We start from the raw sequence: 25106 nt of genomic DNA, 5'->3' as shown, positions 1-25106 counted from the left end.
TCCAAAAGGACATGCTGATGTCCTAACACTTGGTGCCTGTGAATGTGACCTTATTTGGAAATAAGATCTTTGCAGATATCATCAACTTGAGATGAGGTCATACTGGATTAGAACTGGCCCTCAATCCAATAACTGGTGTCCTTTTTATGGAAGGCCATGTGAAGACACAGGGACACAGAAACACACAGGTGTGACTATGGAGGCAGAGGTTGAGATTACACTGCCATACACCAAGGGATGTTAAGGATGGCTGGCCACTCTCTGGGCCCCCAGGAAGGAACCAACATGCTGACCCCTTGATTTCTGGACTTCTGGCCTCCAGAACAGTGATAGAGATAGATAGATTGGATAGATTGGATAGATAGACTGGATATATAGATCAGATAAGTCATCCAATTTGCAGGACTTTGTTATTGTAGCCCTAGGATACTAATATAGGAGCTAAGACCAAAAGAGGCAAAGGAGTATCACTCATCCTAAACCTCAAGCCCAACACATTGGTGGCTCTCATCCATCTTTCAAATCCCAATTCAACTTTACCTGCCGCTGGTAAAGCATAGAATATATAGTGTACACTCATGTGATTAACAGGGTAGAAGCAGACTCCAGATCCATGGCTGCCTGACTACAGTCCCAGCGACTTCTTCTTCCACGCACTAGGCACAATTGTGTTTTGGAGCTTCTAAAATAAATATCTTAAGTCACCTTCATTGGTCATCACCAATTCTACCAGTCAAGGGTTTACTGTTTTATAACAAAAAGAAAGAAAAGAAAGAAAGAAGAAAGAAAGAAAGAAAGAAAGAAAGAAAGAAAGAAAGAAAGAAAGAAGAAAGAAAGAAAGAAAGAAAGAAAGAAAGAAAGAAAGAAAGAAAGAAAGAAAGAAAGAAAGAAAGAAAGAAAGAAAGAAAGAGAGTTGAATACCTCTCATTGCTAATCTTCTTGAGACCCTCAGAGCCTGACACTGAAAGCTAAATTCTTAACCAAAGACCACTGTGAAGCCTATGAACTGAGTTAATTGATGTGATTATTTTGAAAACATTCCAAAGTCATTTCAGGCTAAAAGCAAGTGAATTTGGAAAGCTGAAAAACAATGGCCAGAATACGCCACAGCTCATTAAATCGTCCTTTAAATACAGAATCAGCCACTACTCTTTCATTGGCTGTTCTAATTTGCTTCCTAATGTAAAATTCCAACCAAAAAAAGGTCTGAAAAAGAATTTTTTCTTGCTGTATCTTCTAGGTCACTCCTGAACATCTGTTTCTGACTAGTTTGAGCTTCCTTAATATTACATTTAAAATGTAAATCTTCTCTACTGTACAAGCAAGCCAGGGCCCCATTTCCTATAGGGAGTTTGAATTTCCTAGCATTCTAGGTCTTATTCTCTAATCACTTATTTCAACACTATTAGCCTTTTTTTTTTAAGATTTTATTTATTTATTCATGAGAGACACACACAGAGAGAGAGAGAGAGAGAGAGAGAGGCAGAGACACAGGCAGAAGGAGAAGCAGGCTCCTTGCAGGGAGCCCAATGTGGGACTGGATCCCAGGTCTCCAGGATCAGGCCCTGGGCTGAAGGCGGCCCTAAACCGCTGGGCCACCCGGGGTGCCCTCAACACTATTAGCCTTAAACGAGAGTTTGATCTACCATTTCAGACCTCAGACCACTACCACTTAGATCTTTTGGACATCTTTGAGTAAACTTTTATCTTTCTTAAAAGCAAATAAGGCTGAATTTTTCCTTGGGCTCAGCCATCTGGGAAGTTGTGGGACGAGTCCCCCGAGCGGTTAGCGGGGGTGGGTGGGTGATGCCCCAGAAGTGACTGTTCCAAGTAATGAGAAGCAAAGACAAAAGTCTTCCTCCTCCCCTGATCATCTCTGGGCCTTGACTCTGACAATGATGGGAGGCAACTTGGAAATGACAAAGTGCAAAAGTGAGCTTCAGAAATCTTCTCCCACGGGGCACCTGGGTGGCTCAGTCAATTGAGCACCTGACTCTTGATTTTGGCTCAGGTCATGACCTTAGGGTCATGATATGGAGCCCCCCCCCACCCAACTTTCCCACTCCCCGACCAGGGCTCTAAGCTCAGCGGGGAACCTGCTTGAGATTCTCTCTCTCCCTCTCCATCTGCCCCTCACCCCCAGCTGAGGTGCATGCACGCTCTCTCCCCCTCCCTTTTTCTCTCAAATAGATAAGTCTGAAAGAAAGAAAGAAAGAAAGAAAGAAAGAAAGAAAGAAAGAAAGAAAGAAAGAAAGAAAGAAATTTCCTCCTACAAAGAGTCTCAGAGAAACCATGATTCATGGAATGAATGGGCCTGAAGAGTATCTTTTTAAAAAAATCTTTTTCTTTTTTTAAATTGCATAATATGCATAGGTTTTTGTGGAGAGCGAAATGGAGTCTCTCATGTCAAGCAAGGGGCTGCGTCAAGCAATGACACAAGCAGCTAAGGTTCGGAAGCAAGGAGATATCACCAGGACCAATGTCAGCTGAGAGCTGAGAACAAGCTGAACCAGAGAGGGCTGCAGGGACCCAAAACCGATGAAATCCCTTTCAAAAGGGAAGGGTTTGGGCAGCAAACTATCAGACTCTTCAGACCTGCCCTTCTATGTCTGACCCCTTAAAAAAGGCAACTGCCAGTGAAGGCTCTGCCCGAATGATCTCCGGGCAGAACCGAGAACCTTCACTGCTTGAACATTAAAAGCATCAAGTGCCCCAAGCTGACCCGGCCTAACTGGAGGCTTTATCTCAACCGAGCGCCCACAGACTGACTTCACCTGTGCTTCCTCAACTCCTCCCCCTTCTGTGGTCTTGTTTGTCGTGGGGCTTGTCTTCTGTCCTGCTCTGTGCACTGTGTAAGAAGGCAAATTTAATCACATGGTGAAATGTCCTTGAGTTTGGAATCCTGAACCTGCTTTATAATTGTGATTTAACTTTGCTTTATGATTGAGTAAAGCTGACACTGTAGACAGACACAACTCGTGTGTGCTCATGACAGCTTTTGAGAAAACATATGTGACTGTAATAAGGGTCCGGAAGGAAAATGTTTTTATAGGTTGGGAGTGTAATTCCCACTAGGTTGACCTATTAGTCCCTCATTTATGTATGACTTAGAAAAAAATGGCCAAGCTGAACATTTGCTTCATTCATTTCGCATCTCCTTATTTAGAATTGCAAGAGCCTAGGTGTGCTAATCTGTCTGTATGTTGTGCATGCACTAGGATTAACCATCTGTGGACAAGTAGAGAGAAAATACGGTGAAAGGCAAGTCACAATGTCATATTATCAGCTTAAGACAGAGTTTTGGCCATAAAATTCATATAACACACATAGCATCAAAATAAAAGCAGAATGAATTCACCTACGTCTCTAAACATTTTTGTTTCAGAGGAATCTGAGGGGAGAGGGAGGTTCTACAGCTAAACCTTCATTTCCTGCCAGTGTGTGTGTTTGTATTGGTATTAAATGTTCATTTTCCTTTAGGCCTCCAAACGTTATTTAGTCTAGCCTCCAGGTAAAAAAAGAAACTAGTCTAGACATACTGATAGATGGAAAAGATTTTTAAATAGTCACAGATTTACACCCAAAGATTTTTAACCTCATAGCTCTTTCCTAGAAAAGCTTTTGGTAAAATATGAAAACATTATTTCTCTGCCAAAAGGGACAACATTAGGTCAGCCTATTCTCAGTTGTGATAGCCCATGCTTCTTTCCTCAGATTCTTAATCATTAATTATTAATGGAACACTAATTCACTTCATTAATTCTGCTCTTTATTATTCCTTTTTTTTTCTCTCCTTGGGTTTCCCCTTTTGTTCTTACTTTCTACCTTCTTTATTTAAATATTTAGCTCTTTGGGATGCCTGGGTGGCTCAGTGAGTGAGCATCTGCCTTTAGCTCAGGGCATGACCCTGGGGTCCTGTGATCAAGTCCTGCATCAGGCTTCCTGCAGGGAGCCTGCTTCTCCCTCTGCCTGTGTCTCTGCCTCTGTGTCTCTCATGAATAAATAAATAATATCTTTAAAAAGAATAAATAAATATTTAGCTCTTTAACGATACTTGATCTCGTAAATATATGTAGAATCCTGAACTCAACAAAGACAGCATATACCCTCTTTCAAATACATGCAACATTTACTACTACTGACATTGGGCTATGTCCCCAAAGGAAGTCTCAGCACAACACATTTCAAAGAGAACGTATTCTCTGACTATGAAGCCTAAGCTGAAAATGAATAATAAAAATAAAAATAACATCTTTGGAAACTTAAAAGTGCACCCCTAGTTAACTCACAAATTAAAGATAAAAGCACAATGGAAAATGCAACATTCAAAATTTCCCAAGAGTGAAAAGTACCGCACATCAAATCTTACGGGAGGCAGTTATAATGTGTAGATGGCCAGAGATGTATTTCTTTAGCAACAAGAAAGACTGAAAGAAAATGAGCACTAAACTAAAAAAAAAAAAAAAAAAAAGCAGAATACAGCCTCATAACATTAAAGCAAAAACTGAAAATAAGGAGAAATGGACAAATCCATAACTATAATATAAAACTCTCCATGAGAAAGTGAGAGATCAGTAAGATGAAAAGCAAATAGGAAGATGGAATATATAAACAGCACAAGGAGAGTTCCGAGAGCCTGCCTTCCCTTCCCACCTTGAGAGGAATGCTTGGACTTGCTCTTGAATCACACCAGAGCCCACAGGCCTGCAGTTCAGCTCTCCTCCCCACTACCCAGTGCTGTTCTGGTCTGGCCCACGAGGTAGCTTGCCGTGTTTCTGTCTGTGTTGTTTCAGTGCAGCTAGGTCATTTTCTTATTTTTTATTTTACATTTTTCTTCTTTTAATTTCCTTTTTTTGTTTTCTAGGTATTTTTCAAATTTCATCTGTCATTGTAATGTGTTTATTTTTTTTTTGTATTTTTTTTTTGTAATGTGTTTAGAGCAGAGGAGATACACCAAAGTATGAACTCACTGTGTGATAGTGACCACAAGTTAGTTCTTTTGAAATTTTTTCAATCCATCTTTATTTTTGATTAGGCAACGAGTGCACATGGCAAAACATTCCAATTAGAAGATACAGAATGCATGACAGTGTTTTACATTCCATTTATTTAAGTTTTCAGCAGATTATAATCTAACAAAACAAATTTTGTTTACAAACTGATTAATCAATAATCGATTTTATCACATAGGATATTTGTTACTTTTTTCGATGTCCTTATCCCTTCAAAATAACCCTTGAAAATAATGCTTCCTTACTAGCCCCCACTCCCCACAATCTTTCCAGTCTCTCCTATGCTTAACTATCACATCTTTCCTATCTCATTATGACCATGATGTCTTTCTTCCCATCACTGACTAATGCTTTTTTATCACTCCTCCTGAGAAATGCAAATCCCTGCAATCACCTCATCCCAAGTTCCTGCTTTCTGGTGACTAAACATCTCCTCTATCAGACCACATTCATCTTTCACCCCAGACTTTCTTTACATTCATATGTGCATATTAGAGTATGATTTACCAGTCTCTATAAAATAGAAGTTCACTAATTGGAACACACGTTTTTGACAACACAACAAGGGTAGGTAGTCAACAGAGTAAAATGAAAAAAGCCTGGGGACTAGGACCCACATTTATTAGATCCTAGTTCCATTATGTGTGAGTCTGGGATAGTAACTCGGTCTCGCTGAGTCATATTAGTAAATTTGGTATAATACCTAGGTCACTGTGAGGACAAAATGAAACAACATGTATGTAAAAGTCCTGTAGAATGACTGGCACATACTTGCTTCTCAATAATTAATAATTCCCCCCTCCTTCCTGCCTTTCATATATTTCTCAAGCTTATTACCCATTAGGCTGTAAGCTGCTTTGGTATTAGCAACTGCTGCCAACAAAAAGCTCAGAATTCCTTACATTATGGGTATTCAAGTATGTGATGAAAATGGGCATACCCCACTTCCTTCCCCTGACGGCTGCTCTGTCGGCACTCCCACCAGGGCCTCTGGGCTACTCAAAGAAACACCATCTCTCAAAAACCCACATTCTGGCAAGAGGCAGCACATCAGAAAGAAGTCTCCAGTTCTAGATCAAAATACCCCACCAAAGAGAAAAGACTACAGATGGAGACACCAGCTACATTAACTAGAGGCCCCAACTCACCTGCCAGAACCAGCTCCCCTGAAGAAGGATAAAGCTTGTCCGAAGAAGTTCCACAGTGATACTGGTCCGTATGAAGAGCTCCAAGAAGGCAATCAGGCCTGTCACAAAGACGGCCAAGACCAGCAGCTGGTGCACAAAGATGTCCAGCATTTCCCGGCCATGAGTGTGATTGTACATGATAAAAGCTGATAGAGAGGGAGAAAATTGTTTCTCTTTTTAAGTGAAACCAAAGGTCATCCACCATTTTTCTCCTTTCTCTCTCTCCCCTGCTCCATAGAATTTCACACATATACACATGCACACACATGCACAGATGCAAAATTTGTCCAAAATATCAAATGCTCTCTGCTTCCCATAATAATGGAAACTTCTAGCATTTTTGGCATCATCACTACCTCTTAAGAAAAGAGATGTAACACTTCTTTTCCCTTTCCCAGACTTTATTTCCTTGTCTAACATATCACAACATTTTCAACTAACTATATTTCAAAGTATCTTCTATGCAGGAGGATGAATAATAAGTGTGATGGGGGCAGGGGAACAAGAGTTAAGGTGAATACACAGGTGAATGAGACAAATCCTTGCCTTAAGGAATTTGGTCCATTGGAGTAAGCAAATATATATATATATATATATATATATATATATATATATATATATACAAATCTTTGATGGGTATGACAAGATGCTCTGGAAGCTTGCAAGAAGTAGTAACTACCTATATTTTTTAATCCCATAAGCAGATTCCAGCTTTATCTTCAACCTTTTCATTTAGATGAGAAAGAAAAGATGTTCATTCAAAATATGGTGATACCGTGAGATAATGAGAATCATGCTGTTGGTTGTTGATGCCTATCTTTGAGTTAGCCTTTGTTCTCAGAGAGGGGTTGGAAAAATTCCTTATCTTCAGATGTGGGAAGGAAGGTACACAGTTAGGAAATGACTGCCTCCTGATAATTTGGGGCTTTCTTAGTTCCATAAGCAATGTATTCCTTACAAATACAATAAGAGAAAACAAATTACTAAACATCTGTTTTCCCTCCATAGTAACAGGGACATCAACTGAACAAAAAGTGTTATTAACCTCTCAAAAATAGGACCTCTTCTTTTTATGTGACTGATTTTTTAACCCTACTTATCATGTGATGGTGGAGTTTCATTATACTAATATGAAAGACTGGTTAGTAGGTTAGGAGGTCACTGTGAGTGGTCTCCTTGTTTCAGGATATTCATGCTTCACTACCGTGAGCCCACTTGGTTCAAAATGGAAATAATGATATTTTCCAGAAAAACTTAAATAACCATGGTAGGTGGTTCTTTGAGAATGATGTAAAATGTGAATAAAGCACATCAAATGATAGTGCTTGTCCTGTTGTACTATATGAATACATGCCAAGGATTTTTACTCCCTGGCATCCTATGTAGGACGTCTGACTGTTTCATCATGATGGCTCAACAGATGACCCAACTGATCAAGGTGGCAGCAAGACACGAAAAGAATGTTAGTATACAGGGCTAGACAAGTGTCCAAGGATAGTGTAAGGTACAGGAAAATACTCATTTATACTTACCCTCCACAAATAAGGCATTCGACAACATTAACTTGGTTAAGGAGGTAGGAAGTGAACTGATGATAAAACATAAGATGTTCGCCACACCCAGCAGCCCAAAGAAGAAATACATGGTGAAATGATGCCAGTTTAGGAGTTCGACCCACTGGCCCTCTTTATAGTTGTATAAGGCCAAGTGGGGCCCTCCAGGAATAAACTGCTCCCCAATCATGCCTGCAAAGGAATGTATCACAGTTTTAGTACCTTTCTCCATAACTTCACAAAGAAAGTGGGTAGATGCAGGATTAACCACAGCTTATTCAAATCTAGCGTCCCATGATCCTGATTCTTCTTTCTGGGCTGTCCCCTAACAGCTAAGCACTGGTGCTTTAGGCTGGTTTTAGAGGTTAAAATACCAGTTTGGATGATCAACTTTTAGTCAAAGATAGCCACATTAGTCAAACAAATAGTTATTTCAGATCTTCAAAGCTGAGCATTTCAGGTCTTCTTAGATCCCTGATCAGTCAGGTCCACTGATGGTCGTAGGTCCCGTTTTCATCCAATGACTAGATAAATCCTACAAAGGCTGATTACTGCCTTCTGACACCTCCTTCATTGTTGGATAGCTGCCAGGAAGTGAGGAGTTGTGCTTGATTTAGAATAAAAATACCAGAGTTCAGTTTTTCCCCAATTAAGGATAACTGAGAAAACACAGATTATAGCACATGGTCTAGTCAGTTACACAAACAGCAAAACTTTCTTTAAAATGCTGCTTTATATGTCAATCGATGGAATTTGGCAAGCCCATTTCTCTCTTTTGAAATGGCTGTTCGGTAATCTCATGTCCATAGCAAAGACCTATTGCCATGAATAAAGCATGAAGAAATCCAAAGGGAAATGAGGAAATGCTGTCTTTCACAAAGGAAAGACTACAGGGGAATTCTAAAAATACAGAAAATTTTCACAGAATCTTAGAAGTCATCTGGCCTAACTTCCCTTTCCAATTTAGTATTCACACAAAAGGGACGAATGTACAAAGCAAGGTCTTCCTCAGTCTGACCCCTCTGTACAGTCCATCTGCAACAACTTACGATTGAAGCTTTCCCACAATTACATGATTATTTTGGTATCTTTTTTTTTAATTTTTTTTAAATTTTTATTTATTTATGATCGAGAGAGAGAGACAGAGACAGGCAGAGGGAGAAGCAGGCTCCATGCCCCGGGAGCCCGACGTGGGATTCGATCCCAGGTCTCCAGGATCGCGCCCTGGGCCAAAGGCAGGCACCAAACCGCTGCGCCACCCAGGGAATCCCTTTGGTTTCGTTTTGAAACATGGTTTCTGATAGAGTTAACTCTTTCAGGCATCAGAATAAATGATATAAAATTATTTCAGAGCTTCCAACTAATTCTATAAGGAAAATTCACCTTGAGTGGGCAGACAAGTCAATATCTTTGACTCATTAAGGAATAGGCCTTTGTATAAACTTGAAGTGTCACCTTCTAACAAATTATAGCAGATAGAAATTACAATTAGAATATATGTTCAGAGATATTTTTTAATAAAAATTCATTTTAGCAATTTCTTGATTTGATACATAGTTTTCTCATTGTATGTAGAAATACCCAAAAGGAGAAAACAGAATACAGAAATTGTCCACTCACCAGTGATTGCCATGCCAATTATTATGAGTCCCTCAAAAATTTCTATTCGCTGGAATAATGCTTTGGAACCAAGGTAGGAAGTCCGTTTGTGCTTTTTGCAGGCATATTTCAGAATACACTTTACGGTCCACCAAATACCCATGATAATGAAGAAGGTTCCAGGGAGGGCATGACCTTTGAAGCTCCCCATGTCTACCAAGATAAGAACATATAGAAGATGAAGATATTTTGTTTCCAGAACTTAGCCAGAACATGGCTCGTTAGCATAAAATACACTATTTTCTGATGAGTATGGATACACCATTGATTTAAGAGGATTCAATATCACCGTCAACAGTGGTAGGTTCACTGCAATATCAACAATACCAACAAGAAGAAAACTTCGTATTTGTTGAACACTTACCTTGTGCTAGGTATTATGTCAAGCATTTCACACACAATCTCTACCCATATTTTTACAACATATCCATTTTCAATTGGGATTAATAGTTTAGACAGTTAAGTGACTTGCCCAAATCTCACAACTATTAAGCAAGAGTTCTGTTGTTTTTAATAGAGAGCTTAAGAATTTTCATAAAATGATAGCATGTGCTATACCATATAGTTACACTTTAAGCATATTTGGAGGAAACTAATATGAAAGTTTTACCTATGTTTAACACTTGAAATGACATTAAGTTGCCTATAATTTTTTAAGTAATTTCAAAGTATCAAGTATCAAGTATATAAGAGAGAACAGTAGTGCTCATCAAATATTCAAGTGTTCCTCCATACACTTTTCACAGCCTCTTCTTCAGGTGAATCAAAACCATGTTTTTAAACAGTATGGAGGTGCCTCAAAAAGTTAAAAATATAATTACCCTATAACCCAGCAATTGCACTAGTAATATAGTATTACTATATTACTAGTAATACTATAGGTATTCACCCAAAGGATACAAAAATACAGATTCAAAGGGGTACATGCACCCCGATGTTTATAGCAGCACTATCAACATTAGCCAAACTATGGAAAAAAGTCTAAGTGTCCATTGACTGATGAATGGATAAAGAAGAGGTGGTATGTATACACAATGGACTGCTACACGGCCATAAAAAGAATAAAATCTTGCCATTTGCAACGATGTGCATAGAACTAGAGTGCGAAGCAAAGTAAGTCTGTTAGAGAAAAACAAAGACCACATGATTTTACTCATATGTGTAACTTAAGAAACAAAACATGAAAATAGGAGAAGTAAAAGAGAGAGAGAGAGCGCCAAACCATAAAAGACTCTTAACTATAGAGAATAAACTGAGGGTTGATGGCGGGGGAGGTTGGGGAGGGGGATGGGCTAAATGGTTGATGGGTATTAAGAAGGACACTTGTGATGAGTACAGGGTGCTGTATGTAAGTGATGAATCACTAAATTCTACTCTTGAAATCAACCTACACTATATGTTAACTAACTTCCACTTAAATAGAAACTTGTGAAAAAAATATTTTATCCTACCTAAACAAACAAACAAAAAACGTGTTTCTAGTTCTGGTCAATGGACTTTGGCATTTGTCATTTCCAGGCTGAGTGAGTTAAGAGCCTACGTGACTCCTTTAACTCTCCTCTCCCTTGTCTTGGCAACCTTGGCATGGCTTATCCCCAACATAATGGATGGCCAACCAGTCTGCTTCAGATTAACTGTGCTAAGTTATTGAAGCTTTAAGGTTTAAGAGCTTAACCCAGCCTATCTAGATGGGTATCAAGCCAAATCAAATTGTAAATTCCATTTACCCAATTGTTACGTAAATGGTACGGCAAATAATAAAAAGAAATATCCTCCATTTTTGGTCAATGCTATAGAGAACCAGTCTTGAATTATGTGAGCAGCCCTTTGCTCAAAGGTACTGTACCATCAACAGAAAAATGAAGAGAGAATCCAGAATCAGCTTTATGAATCTCACAGTAGGCCAAATCTAAGAGAATGGATGAAAGGAGATTTCAGGCTCCCCCTGGCCCACCAGAGTGCTTTATATCCTTGAGCCAGTACTGGGCATTTCAGTTCAGGGAAGACCCCTTTGGGTTACTTATGTATCCTGCACAACTGTGAATTTCAGAGGGGGAATTGTGAAGTTAACCCAAACAGTAAGAGACTCTTAAATTTCCAGTCGAGCCCTCAGGTGGACATTTTGGCACACCCTTGAGTCAGCCAAACCTTCTAAGTGACGCTGAATCAATATAGTTGACTCTTGAACAACACAGGGTGGAACTGCTTGGGCCCACTTTTATGCAGATTTTTTACAGTACAGTATTGTAAATGTATATTCTCTTCCTTATGATTGTCTTAATAGCATTTTCTTTCCTCTAGCTTACTTTATTGTAATTATACAGTATATAATATATGTAGCATACAAAATATGCATTAATTGATTATGTTATCAGTAAGGTCTCCAGTCAACAATAGGCAACTAGCAGTTCAGTTTTGGGAGAGTCAAGGGTAATATATGGATTTTTGACTGTGTAGGGGGTTGGCATGCCTAACTCCCATGTTACTTATTATATTATAATATAATATAATGTATTTATAAAAATCTCTACTCTGATGTCTCAAAGCTCACTCATACTCAACATACCTACAAATTGAACTAATCATCTTATCTACCCACCCACTACCAGAAAATAATTTTCTCCTAGTCACTTATTTTGTTAACATCACTACCAATAACTTACTTGCCCAAACTCAAAATATGAAAACATCCTAGAGTCCACCTAAGTCTCTGAAAACTAATTGATTATTAAGACCTATTGTTTCTACTGCCTTACATCAACTCTCCCCTGCCCCAAATTTGGCTAATTCCCCTTGCTTTTTCAATTTTATCTGCTTAGAGAAATCTTCCCTGATGGCCCAAAGAGGCAAAGGCCCCCTTATGCCTTCTCAAGGTACCTAGTTCTTATTTTAATGAATTCTTTGTGTGATTAGTTATTGAAGGTCTGTCCTCTTCACTAGCTTCTATGTCCATCACTCTTGAGAGCCTGTGTAGAGGGCAATTGGGGCCTCAGAGTTAGGAGGCTAGGCTGTCTTCCATTTTTTATGCCCTGACAAATTTTAAAAAGGAAGAAAATGCCAAAACAGAGTCACAGAAACCGTGGTTGCTTTGCAATGTTTAGATTTACCCAACAAATACCTTCAATACACATGTAAAACATATCACCTATGTTGGAGATTAATATGAAAATTTAAATCTGGGGCCCTTCCTAAATGTGTAGCTCTGACCAAATCATTTTCCTGATCCACCTCTATGACCAACATTATAATAGGTTCCTGCTCCCCTAAAAGGTGAGTGAACCAATATATATTTCAGCACAGCCACTGCGATGTGATACAGAGGCAATGGGGAGTAGATGAAAGTTTTTAAATCGGGATATGAGGTAATCAGGGTAGGGAAAGAAATGAAGCATTGCTCCTACCTCGGTTATAGAATCTCTACATCATTAGCCTTCTAATCTGAAGCAATGTGATGGTTCTATTATTCTCTGTTTAAAAAAAAAAAAAAGGTGAAGTCAAAGCAGGTTTGCTACATTCACCTGGCTAAGGGCCCCAACAGACCCAGTTGCTCCTGGTAATGAAAATGATATTTATTTTATTTCATTTTCATTGTGAAGAGAAAAAACTGCTCAAATCCTCAAATATCACTTCGCTGTGATCTCCTAGAACACCATTATCCATAAATCTATCTTTTGTTCCCTGCTTTACTATTGCCTGAAGTTGCAATTTGCTGCTCATAAAAGCCAAGTAGTCCAGAGTTTGATTCAATCTAAATCCAAAGAGCAGATGCATTCTCCTTGGAAAGAGAATACAGGGAGGGCTTTTCTTCTCCACATAGCAAATCATACTTGCCAGACAACCAGCAGAAACCTCAGGAAAATCACCAGAATAAGAAACGAAAAGGTCCTTCTTCAATATCCTCCTTGCCTGATATTGCCACTTTAAATAATCTCTTGGAGAAAGGGGTTCATCCAGGCCTGAAATGGTAGGCTTCAAGATTCAATCACTGGCTTCCAGCTGCAATTTATCCCAAAAATTCATACCCTTCCCACATCCAAAAAGAAAGTGTCTGCTTCTAATGACACCAAACATCATTCTCTGGGCTAAAGACTAGCAATGACTCCTGATGCCTTTGTTGGCTTCTTTTCTTCTCACCGTTCTCCAAACTTACACACTCATTCACCACCCTAAAGGGAAATAGTTTTAAACTCCAGTACTTAGAGATAATATTGGGCAAATCCCAAGATCTAACTTAGGTGTCAAGTTTTAATTCCCAGTGTTACAGTCACATAAACAACAGACAAGGTTTTTGCACAGAAAGAGGAGAGAACTCAAAATAGCTCACAGAAAAATTCTACAGTTTTTTGGTGGAATCTCAACCAAATACTAACTTCAATAAAAAATGAATACCATGGGGGAAAACAAATTAAAATTTTATCTTGAGCCACCACCAAAATGAAGTATTCCTAAATCTTAGTTAGTGATTCATTTCAAGGCACATTTACAAATCCCAATACACTAAAAAATTTGAACTATATCTTGAACTTCACTTTACCATTTGCTTTAACAGTCAAAACAAAGTTATACAAGCATTTGTAGATCTAAGCTCTCCACCACATTCCATACATTCTCTCTCAGATTTCAACTATTTCAAAAGACTTCTCTTAGTTAGATTATCCTTACCTTCACACTTTCTTCAATGTCAAGTCCAACCCAATTCTCTTCTCCCAAGAATTTGTATCGGTTCCGGCCTCAAGAAGCAAAACGTGATACTGACTAGTCTAACTAATTACTCTTCCTTCTTAGAGACTAAACCAAAGTGTTTATGTTTTTCCAGCATGAAGGCAGCAGTTAAACCTTCAGAATATGTCACAATGCCTTCATAAATGTAAATCTTGGGGCCACACCCTTTTAAAATCCCACTTCCTGTCCAAACATTGTGCCATAGACTACTTCTCAAGAAGACTCACCTTGCCACCCACCCACATGATCACTAGCCTCAGACACGTGTTCCCTGCTGTGAGAACCAAAGTACAATAGACCATGTGTAATCTTTGCTATCTCTTCCAGGTCATCAAGATGGACAGAAGACAAGGAGAATAGTATGGCAGCAGTAACATAACAGAAGAGGTCTGATAAGTCCGATAAAGACAAACCATTTCCTAATAATACGCAGTGCCTCAAGCGAAGAGATTATCACAGGGGCTAGGGGTGGAATCATAGCCAAAACCAAAGTTAGAAGAATAAGAAAAGATGAAGGAACAAAATTGCTGTAGGTCATCAATGAAGTTTACTTTCCCTCAAGGAACACACAAACTGGTTGAGACACAAGTGCATAAAGTATTCTAACCAATGTAAGGTTTACACAGAGGGAAATGGAAACAAAGAAGCAGCAGCAGTTTAACTCTAACCTGGAGAGCTAGCAGCTGTTATCCTATCTGTATACAAGTCATATTTCCCCTCTCGATGATAAACCCATGGTGACCAAGGGCCATACCCTCTATCATGCTTTGCAACTAACTAATTAATACTCAATAAATAGCCAGTTAGTGATGGCTTCTGCCTGGAACCCCATCACCCTGAAACACTGACCTGGGTGGCAACCAGTATCAGAAACAGCTGATGTGGTTAATTAAATGCAGATTTTTGGGACCCACTTCAGATCTACTGAGTCAATCATCAAGGGAAGGCCCATAAGTCTGCATTTTTAATAGGCACTCATCAGTTAATTTTTTTATCTTCTTAAATTTTGAGAACCAAAGGCTTAGACTATGTGAAGAAAGCAGAATGATACCAAGATACTAAAATGTGACTTTCCTATCACCATACTTCAGAGGCCATTTGTCTCCCACCAGTGTCATTGTCATAAACTCTGATGGGTTTGTTCACATCAGGCTTCATACAGGCAGATGTATGTGGCTCAACAGTTGCTCCAGAGGCCAGAATGATAATCTGGCTCCAGGAGAAAATAAGAACCATTCTGGAGTGCTGCCATTCTTCTCTATTTTATTTTACCATATATTATTGGGGTATTTTATTTTATTTTGATCTCTTTTATACCCCAGCCTCTTACACCCAAACCCCTGTCAATCTTTAAATACTAAAACTACCCATGTCACATGGGCTATTCTTAACCAAACATCCCGGAGGACAAACAGAACTCTACATTAAAAAAAATGGCTACAGGAGGAGCCAATCCAAAGGCATATGTATTAAAAAATAAAATCAATAAACAGAAAGTAAGAACAAATGTCATGTTGAATCACCTGCCTGTAATGAACTCTTCAAAGTAAATAGAAGCCTGGACTGTTTCTGTTAGTAGTGGTGCATCTGTAGTGAGAAGGAAGTTAGCATTTGTGGAACATCCACTTCATGCTACTAACTTCTCATGCACCCATTTATTTTATTTTTGAGACAACTCAGCAAGTATTATTTCCACCATTGATATGAGGAAACCGAGACTACAAGAGATTTACTAACCTACTCTAAGTCACAGAGTCAGTTAAGATCAGATTCAGAATCTCAAGGTCTTATATATTTGATTCCAAATCTCAGACTATTCCTCTAGATAAGGGCAAAGATCAGAAAAGGTTTGTGAATGAACCCAACAATATTCATCAGGTTCCTTTGACTAGGTTAAACACCATAAGGAAAGAGCTTGTTCTTTTGGGACTCCCACCATTAAGCTGTCAGTACATGTAAAGGAAGTGAAACTCTGCACGTAGCCTAAATACTTATTTACCACTATTATAGTCAGACTCAGAGTCCAAAGGGATGCTAACCAAAAGGAAAGCTGGTCTGAGTTGTCTGCAATGTGACTTCACTTGACAAAATGAAGATGCTAGAGATAAGTATTAGTGATGTGGTAAGAACCTAAAGAAATCATCCTATGGTTCTGCCTCATACTGGTTCACAATTCAAGTCAATAAACAATGATTGAGTAATATATACACATCTAACGATCTGCTTCAGGTTATAAAGACTCCATGGTGACCAAGTATATCTATTTTTCATTGTTGCAGCTGGCAATTGTTCTCCAATTTTAAAGACCCAGATGATTAGACTGGGCTTGCCAGAATAATCTCTTCCTCCGAAGGTCATTAAGTTTATCACCTCTGCAGAATCCTTTTTTGCCATGTAAAGTAATATATTCACACATTCCAGGAATCAGAATGTGGTGAGGTGAGGACATCATTCTGTCTACAACACATGTTTACAACATACATGTTTACGGTTTGACAGAACAAAGGAGACAAACACATATGACTATGATACCAAGGAAATGAGCCAAGATTTATGGTAAAGGAAAAAAATACTAAAGGTTTGCTGAGCCCCTTCATTTGATTTAGAAGAGTAAGAAAGGCATATAGGATCCTATAAGAACATAAGGACCATTTAAGCTGGACTTTGAAGAATGAGTAGGATTTTGAAAGGTTGAGCTGAAAGGGAAGAGCATTCTAGACATAAGAAACAGAATGAATAAACTCATGCTGGCAGAAACTTACAGAGAATCTTGAAGCTACTTCTACCACAGGAGTAGAAGACAATAGAAAATGCACCTGGAACCCTTACATCTATGGGAAGTGGGTAAATGGCAAGAATGATTATACAAATTACCAATCAGTAAAAAAATAGTGTTTTTACAATTGAGTCTCTAGTTATGAATAAAAATCAGACTAGATCCCTACCTCACACCAGATTAAAAAATAAATTCCAGGTGGAATTTATTGTGAAATTGTGAAAATAAATTTTTTTAAGATTTATTTATTTATTTACTTATTTATTTATTTATTCATGAGAGACAGAGAGAGAGAGGCAGAGACCCAGGCAGAGGGAGAAGCAGGCTCCATGCAGGAAGCCTGACGTGGGACTCGATCCCGGGTCTCCAGGACCACGCCCTGGGCCAAAGGCGGCGCCAAACCGCTGAGCCACCGGGGCTGCCCGGAAAGGATTTTTTAAACAAAATACAAAAAAGTAAATTAAGGAAGGACAGGACTGATAAATTTGACCTCTTCAAAAAGTAAAGCTTTTATGTGTGAGTGGCAATGAAACACAGGAAAAGATGCTCAATATCGTTAGTCATTTGGAAAACATTAATTAAAATAACAAATACCAATACTCACCCACCAGAAAGACTAAATTTAAAAAGACTGACAATACTGATGATATTGGCATGGATGTGAACCAACTGGATCTCTTATGCACTCTAAGTAGGAACACAAAATTGTACAGCCCAATTCAAAAGCAGTTTGTCACTATTTTTTTTTTTTTTTTAGTTTGTCACTTTTTATAAAGTTAAACATGCACTTACCATTTGACTCAGCAACTCCACTCTAAGGTGTTTATCCAAGAGAAGTTAAAATTATGTCCACACAAAGATTTGTACATGGATACTCACAGTAGCTTTATTCATAATAACCCCAGAAATAGTCCAAATGCCAAATCAATTAGTGAATATGTGAACAAACTGAAACATCTCTAAATAAATTTCATCTGTAAAATCAGAGTGATAAAGGTATCTATTTCAGAGGTTTCTTGTGAAGATTAAGTTAAAATGAAAAGTACTTGGGGATCCCTGGGTGGCTCAGCGGTTCAGCGCCTGCCTTTGGCCCAGGACGCGATCCTGGAGACCGGGGATCAGGTCCCGCCTGGGCTCCCTGCGTGGGGCCTGCTTCTCCCTCTGCCTGTGTCTCTGCCTCTCTCTCTCTCTCTCTCTCTCTCTCATGAATAAATAAATAAAATCTTTTTTAAAAAATGCAAATGCAAAGTACTTACTTGAATGGAAACTGGTAAACATAAAAAAATTTAAAATTAAAAATTAAAAAAAAAGAAACTGGTAAACAGAAAACAATAAATAAATGTTAGGTATTATTTTCACATCTAGAAGTTTTAAGATTTTTCTGTTGTTACACAAAATAAATTTAAATTGTTTTTTGCTGAGAACTTTGTGGATCTACCATTCCATCCCCTAACACTCTATTTTCATAACTATTTTATGTGATATGGAAATGAAATTCTATAAAATGAATTCTATAAAAGCCTCTTTCAGTTTCCCTGCTCCTCCCCTTCAATACAGGCCTTCTCTTCATAATCTAATATAACTGCCAAAGTTCCAACCATCACAATCATGTTCCAGGGTACAGGAGAGAAGAAAGGGCAGGAGTCTCTGTGTCTACTTTTCAATGAGTTTTATTGAAGTATAATTTACATGCAGTAAAATTCACCCCTAAATTTTACAGAGGAAAAAACCGAGACAAAGTTAGAGATGAGCCAAAATGTCCAAGGTCATGGAAGTGATAAGTAATGGAACTTGGATTGATATACATCCCTGGGTCTATGCCTCTACCACAATGATACCACAAATAAAGTTAAAAGACACATGGCAGACATAGAAGATATGTGTAATAAATACACCGCTGAGTAGTCACAACTCATTTGAGTAGATACCTATAAGCACAATTCTGGATTACATGGTAAAACTTTGTAAGAAATTGCCAAATTGCCTTTTTTTTTTTTAAGAGGGAGAAAGGGGTGGGAAGGTGCAGAGGGAGAAAGAGAATCTTAAGTAGGCTTCAAACCAAGTGCAGAGGCCTATGCAGGACTCGATCCCACAACCCTGAGATCATGACCTGAGCCAAAATCAAGAGTCAGATACTTAACTGACTGAGTCACCTAGGCACCCCTGCCAAATTGTCCTCTAAAGTGTCTGCACCATTTTGCATTCCCACCAGGAGTGAATAAGAGAGTTCTTATTTTTCCATATTGTCTCTAGTATTTGCTATTGTCAGTGCTCTGGATTTGGGGCATTCTAATAGGTGTGTAGTGTTATTGCTGTTTCAATTTGCAGTTCTCTAAAGACATACGATGTTGAGGAGCTTTTCATTTGATAATTTGCCATCTGGGTATCTTCTTTTTTTAAGATTTTTAAAGATTTTATTTATTTATTCATGAGAGACACAGAGAGAGAGGCAGAGACATGGGCAGAGGGAGAAGCAGGTTTCAGGGAGCCCGATGCGGGACTTGATCCCAGGACCCGGGACCACAACCCGAGCCAAAGGCAGATGCTCAACAACCGAGCCACCCAGGTGCCCCTTTTGCTCACTTTTTAATTGAGTTATTTATTTTCTCGTTGTTGACCTTTAAGAGTTTTTTGTATATTTCAGATATTAGTTCTCCATCAGAGGTATGGTTTGCAAGTATTTTCTCCCAGACTTGTCTTTTCCTTCTCTTAAAAATGCCTCTCAAGGGTGGCTGGGTGGCTCAGTCAGTTACGCATCTGACTCTTGATCTCAGCTCAGATCTAGATCTCAGAATCATGACATTGAGCCCTGAGTTGGGCTCTGCACTCGAGATTCTCTCTCCTTCTACCTCTGCCCCTCATGCTTGCACCTCTCCCTCCCTCCCTCCCTCTCAAATAAATAAATAAATAAATAGTCTTTTTAAAAGAGTGTTTTTACAGAGATAAAAGTTTTTTAAGATTTTATTTATTTATTCATGAGAGACACAGAGAGAGAGGCAGAGACACAGGCAGAGGGAGAAGCAGGCTCCATGCAGGGAGCCCAACGTGGGACTCGATCCCGGGTCTCCAGAATCAGGCCCTGGGCTGAAGTCAGCGCTCAACCACTGAGCCACCCAGGTTCCCTGGAGTGGAAATTTTTAATTTTCATATGGCCAAACTCACACATATTTCCTTCCATGAATTGTGTACTTGATATTGCATCTAAAAATTCAGCATCCTCCCCAAGGTCTCACACTTAAGCATGATGTTAACTATGGGTTTTGTGCAGCTATTCTATATCAAATTGAGGATGTCCCCCTCTATTCCTATTTTGCTGCTTTTCAGATTTAAAATTGTTTTTCTTAAAAAGAAAACAATAACAACAAAAACCTGAAAAGGTGGTTTAGAGTCAGATAATAGAAAGCTTTAAATGCCAGGTTAAAAAATTTAAACTTTCTTCTATGGGCAAGAACAAGCAACTGAACGTTTTGAGCATCAGAACTTTAAACTCTTCCATAATATGAGAACCTGGTTTTATTTAAAGATGTCCAGGAGAGGTGACTTCTCCAACTCCTTCAGAAACCCATTCTGCTGAAATCCAAATCTCACCCTCCATTAACCCTGCTTCATAACAAACTTGGATCTCTTGGGGTCCCAAGGAATGTGCCGAACATTCACAATCTTGATGAACTCTTTCAGCAAAGCCATGACTCCTAACCCCAGTATTCAGCTCCCCACCTCCCACCTACAAAAGAAAGCCATGTCACTGTGGTTCAGGGCAGAGACCCAGGCACCCAGTGGCCCAGGCTCAGTATTAAACACATACGGACAAAATGCAATGACCACATCTGAGTCAACAATGTTGACATATTCGTTTGCATCACACCTTCTACCAGGGGAGTTGCTGTTGTCAGGAGCTCTACTGATGAGGACATCTGGAAGAATTCTTGGCCTATCTAAAGAGAACACCTCGTAGCCCAATTCTCATGGCCGTGGCTGCCTCACTTCTTCCCCCACCTTCCTGCATCCTGCTCCCTTCTGCCTACCACAACCCATTCTCAGAAAGGCAGCAGAGATGTGTCTGGATTCTAAGCAAATTGCCTCCAAGAGCACAGGAACCATCTCGGGAAGGAGAGGTACTTTGGGATCAGATTTCAAATTTCGGCTTCCTTTTGGATTTCTGTGTGTGGACAGGCAGCAGACAGAAGCTAATCCATAGGAGCCCAGAGAGCCAAGAACGTGTAAAAAAGGAAATGATGTGCCAGCTAGGGCTAATGAATCTCTGAGCTCTTGAAATTCACAGGTTTGCAAACCACACCATCATCCCTTCCCACAGCTCATCCACGAGTTGCCCACTGGTGGATGTCCATTCCTTACCAGGCAATTCTGTGAAATATATTCTAACCTGATTTTCCTCTAAAAACCTATTCTAGTCATCCACTTGCTCCTTCCTCCCTGCTGCCAACACACACATAAATACGATTTGATCTGGATCCTTTTCCCTGAGAGCAGGTTCAGGTGTGAGGCCAGGGCTTGGGCCTCCAGTTTTTTCCACGGCATCCAACACACATCCAGCCTTGGCGAGCACCCAGATAACTAACTTTCACCCTGTGTCTGAAGGGACAGTGTGAGACATCAGAGAAAAGAAGTTGTTTTTAATCTGAGGAAATCTGTCCTGCCCTGGGAAAGGCTTTTGGTAATTGCTGGCTTTGTGGAAAAGAAATTCAGCTTTCTTTGGAATAAGTGCCTCTAAGTTTGCACAGACACATATATGGGGATGATAACTAGTGCTCTTGGCTGCCTGCTTACCCATTCATTCTCTTATTTCTCTATCTATGCTTTAAACAAATATTTATTAAACAACGACAGTGGGACGCCTGGGTAGCTCAGTGGTTGAGTGTCTGCCTTTGGCTCAGGATGTGATCTGGGATCTGGGATGAGTCCCACATTGGGCTCCTGCATGGATCCTGCTTCTCCTCCCTCTGCCTATGTCTCTGCCTCTCTCTGTGTCTCTCATGAATAAATAAATAAAATATTAAAATATATATATATATATATATAATATAAACAACGACAGTGTTTCAAGTCCAGCTCTGTCCATTGGGGACATGAGGTAGGATGAGAATCCTCTTGGTAATTGGATCCCCAGGTGACTCACATGTACACTAAAGTTTGAGAAACACTGGTCTAGCAGTATTTCTCAACAGCAGCACAATTGACATTCCAGGCCAGGGAATCCTTTGTTGTGTGGAGCCATCTTGTGCTGTGTAGGATGTTTGCTAAGCAACATTCCTGGCCTCTGCCTACTAGATCCTGTAGTACTTTTCCCGCAGCTGTGATGGTCAAAACTATCTACGGATATTGATAAAGGTCCCCTGAGGGGCAAAATCATATTCCCTTCCCCAGTTCAAGAAGTACTGGTTTAGAAGACTCTGGATCAAATCCTTTTAGCATAAAAAAGCATTGTTTTTCTTTTCTCTTGGGGAAAAAGAGAAATGTAACAAATTTAACTGTTAACTTTAACTATTGTATCAAAATAAATCCAACTGAGATTATGTGCATCTTTTTCAGAAAGATAAAGTACACATTATTGTAACTAATAAAACACAGAACTACGATTTGGAAAAACACCGTCTGTAAGATTCCCAGGACTTTTTAGACAAAAATCTTTCGAGTTTGCTGTTTGATATTACTATTAAGGGAAAAAGGGAGCCACATTAAATATGACATACATCGCATTGGACATGATCACTGCCAACTATTTGTGGACCAGGTACAAACAAATAAAGTTCTATATAGAACACCTTCCCATTTTGAAAAAAAGATGGTTAATGTGGGCCTAATGCTCTGTGCCCACCCTCAAATAACGGAAGTGGTGGTAAGGGAGAAGTCATGTTCAAATCCGGTTTACGAAAAAATTAAATAAAATAAGCAGAGGTTGAAACCAGTATGGCAATATCTGAACATTGTACAATTTTGGTTGGCATGAGGGAGGAAATGTCAGCAGAATCACTCTTCGGTCTTTCCGTCTCTTGGTGTCAGGAAATGTATGTCTCACTGTTTATTTTCACTTTTTTTTTTTTTTTTTTTTTTTTAACTAGGCCCAATCTAGGAAATAATGACACCTGATTTTGGTAAGTGCCTCTGACAAATAAAGAAAGAAACAGGATCATTTCAGCTAGTGATAAAATAACACAGAGCAACGTGAGAACACTCAGGCTCAGCTTGGGATGGTGGGGATAGTGGTTCCACTTCTGAGTTCGGAGGTAGGCTGGGCTGAGCTGAGCTGAAAGATCAAGGCTACGGCAGAGAATGCATGTGACGTGGATGAGGCCATTGGCCCAGTTCTACTCATTTTTACTGGTTCCATTTCACAGAAGAGGCATTAGATATTTGACAGCTTGACTGAATGTCTACAACCAGTAAGTGGTAGAGGGCAGAAAAGGAACCCAGATCTCTGGGGTACAGGTTAGCAATTTTCTTTCTAAAAATACCCTTGTACTCATTTCCTGTGTTGCTTTAACAAAGTAGTGCAAGTTATAATCAAATTTCACATCTTAAAGGTTCTAGAGGTCAGAAGTCTGAAACGGGTCCCACTCAGATCTCATTCTCTCTTGCTGATGCTGACTCCATTCTTCTCTTGCCACTCATCCTTCTGATTGGGATCCCCCTGCCTCACTGTTATAAGGACCCTTGTGATTACATTGGGCTGGCCTGGATAATCCCCCGTCGTCTCATCTCCAAATCTTTAACTTAATCAAATTTTCCAAATGTCTTACCATGTGAAGGAAACCAAAATATGTGACCTCAAAATATGTCTCTTTAACATAAAAATTGTTTTGACCTGAAGGCAATTAGGAATGCAGGAAAAGCTCTCTTTATCTTCCCTTTTACTGACTAAATACAGATATAAATTCCCCTTTCACTGGAGGCAGATGCTTATCAGCCCAGAGATGGCACCAGAGAAATCTGCAAACAAAGCTTACTCCATTCGTTCCCTCCCATATATTTATCTTCCCACAGTTTGGTGTCCTTGAAAGCACAAAATGGCTTGATCTTGTCCTATCCTTTCTCTACAAATTTCTTGTTCTTTGTTAAAAACACTCTATAAGCCAGAATTCTAAGCTGCTGGTTGGAGTTACTTTCCGTTAATGTTTCCCCAAATGATGTGCTCTGTACACGTTAAAAGACTTGCTTTTCTCTTGTTATCTTTTTGTTAAAGAGTCCCAGCTGAAAACCTAACATGGAGAGAGGCCAACTTTTGCCACCCCGACAATGTATGGTAACATCTGGGTTTCAGGAGATTAGGGTGTGGACGTCTTTGGGAGGCCAAAGCTTACCACACCCCCTTAGGAATGCCAGTCACAAGAAGGGCCTCTGACAATCATAAAATAAAAGTTTTTTTAAAAATCGCTGACAGTGGGGGAGAAGAGAACAGGAATAGAAGTCTTCAACAGACTCTGAGGTTCTACGTCACTGAGGGAGGCTCAAGAGCACACTGTTATCTACTTCTGATTCTGGGTGTACGTAGGATCCCTTGAGAAAACCAATGCCTGGGCCGCAACTCCTCAAGATTCTGCTTCTATCAGTCTGGGTAAACCAGGCATCAGCATCTTAAATTTCCCTGTAGAACAGAAGGCCAGGGTAGCACAGTTGGTTGAGCATCTGACTCCTGGTTTTGTCTAATCTTGGGGTCATGAGATTGAGCCCCAAGTCAGGCTCCATGCTCAGGGCAGAGTCTGCTTGGGTTTCTCTCTCCCTCTCCCATTGCCCCTCCCCCTTACCTCTAAAATAAATGAATAAGTCTTTAAAAAAATACATAAATAAGAATAAAATTCCCTGTAAGGGTTTAAGAACCCAGATACTGGAATCAGACTGCCTGCATTCAAAGGCCAGATCTACCCCTGTGTGCTTGACCTGAAGCATATTATTTAACTTTGCCTCAGTTTCTTCTATAAAATGGGAATGAGGCTATTAATAAAACCACTTTATAAAGCTGAGGACAAACTGTCATTATACTAGTAAAATTCCTGCCACATAAGAAGTACTGCATAAATGTCTCAAAGCTCGTTCCTCCTCCGGCTGGAACCCGGTGTGATTTCCGTGTGTGTCTAGGATGTGAAGAGCGGGGTTGGACGGTTGGAGGATACTGCAGGCAGAATCTCCCCTGCCCTGCCTGATTGTAATGGGCTCCAGAAGAGCTAACCCCAGTGTGCCA

At 39.6% G+C, this 25106-nt stretch overlaps 1 protein-coding gene across 4 annotated transcripts in view; it reads right to left on the bottom strand.

Annotated features, from left to right (window-relative positions):
• TMEM45A (transmembrane protein 45A) overlaps window positions 1-25106 on the bottom strand; it is a 69519-nt gene that overhangs the window by 11434 nt on the left and 32979 nt on the right. For 3 of the 4 annotated variants that reach the window (XM_072721848.1, XM_025989935.2, XM_072721818.1), the window contains 3 exons: window positions 9373-9564; window positions 7732-7944; window positions 6161-6345 (listed from right to left, as the gene is read on the bottom strand). In XM_072721848.1, the coding sequence (XP_072577949.1) occupies window positions 6161-6345; window positions 7732-7944; window positions 9373-9562 (588 nt within the window). In that variant the 5' untranslated portion in view covers window positions 9563-9564. Of the gene's footprint in view, window positions 1-6160; window positions 6346-7731; window positions 7945-9372; window positions 9565-12812; window positions 12879-25106 lie in introns of all 4 variants that reach the window. The other variant, XM_072721837.1, reaches the window with a different exon arrangement.

Source organism: Vulpes vulpes, chromosome 1 (assembly GCF_048418805.1).
Source record: "Vulpes vulpes isolate BD-2025 chromosome 1, VulVul3, whole genome shotgun sequence".
Lineage (NCBI taxonomy): Eukaryota > Metazoa > Chordata > Mammalia > Carnivora > Canidae > Vulpes > Vulpes vulpes.
Note: the sequence above shows the minus strand (reverse complement) of the source record. Positions and strands in the feature narration are given on the sequence as shown.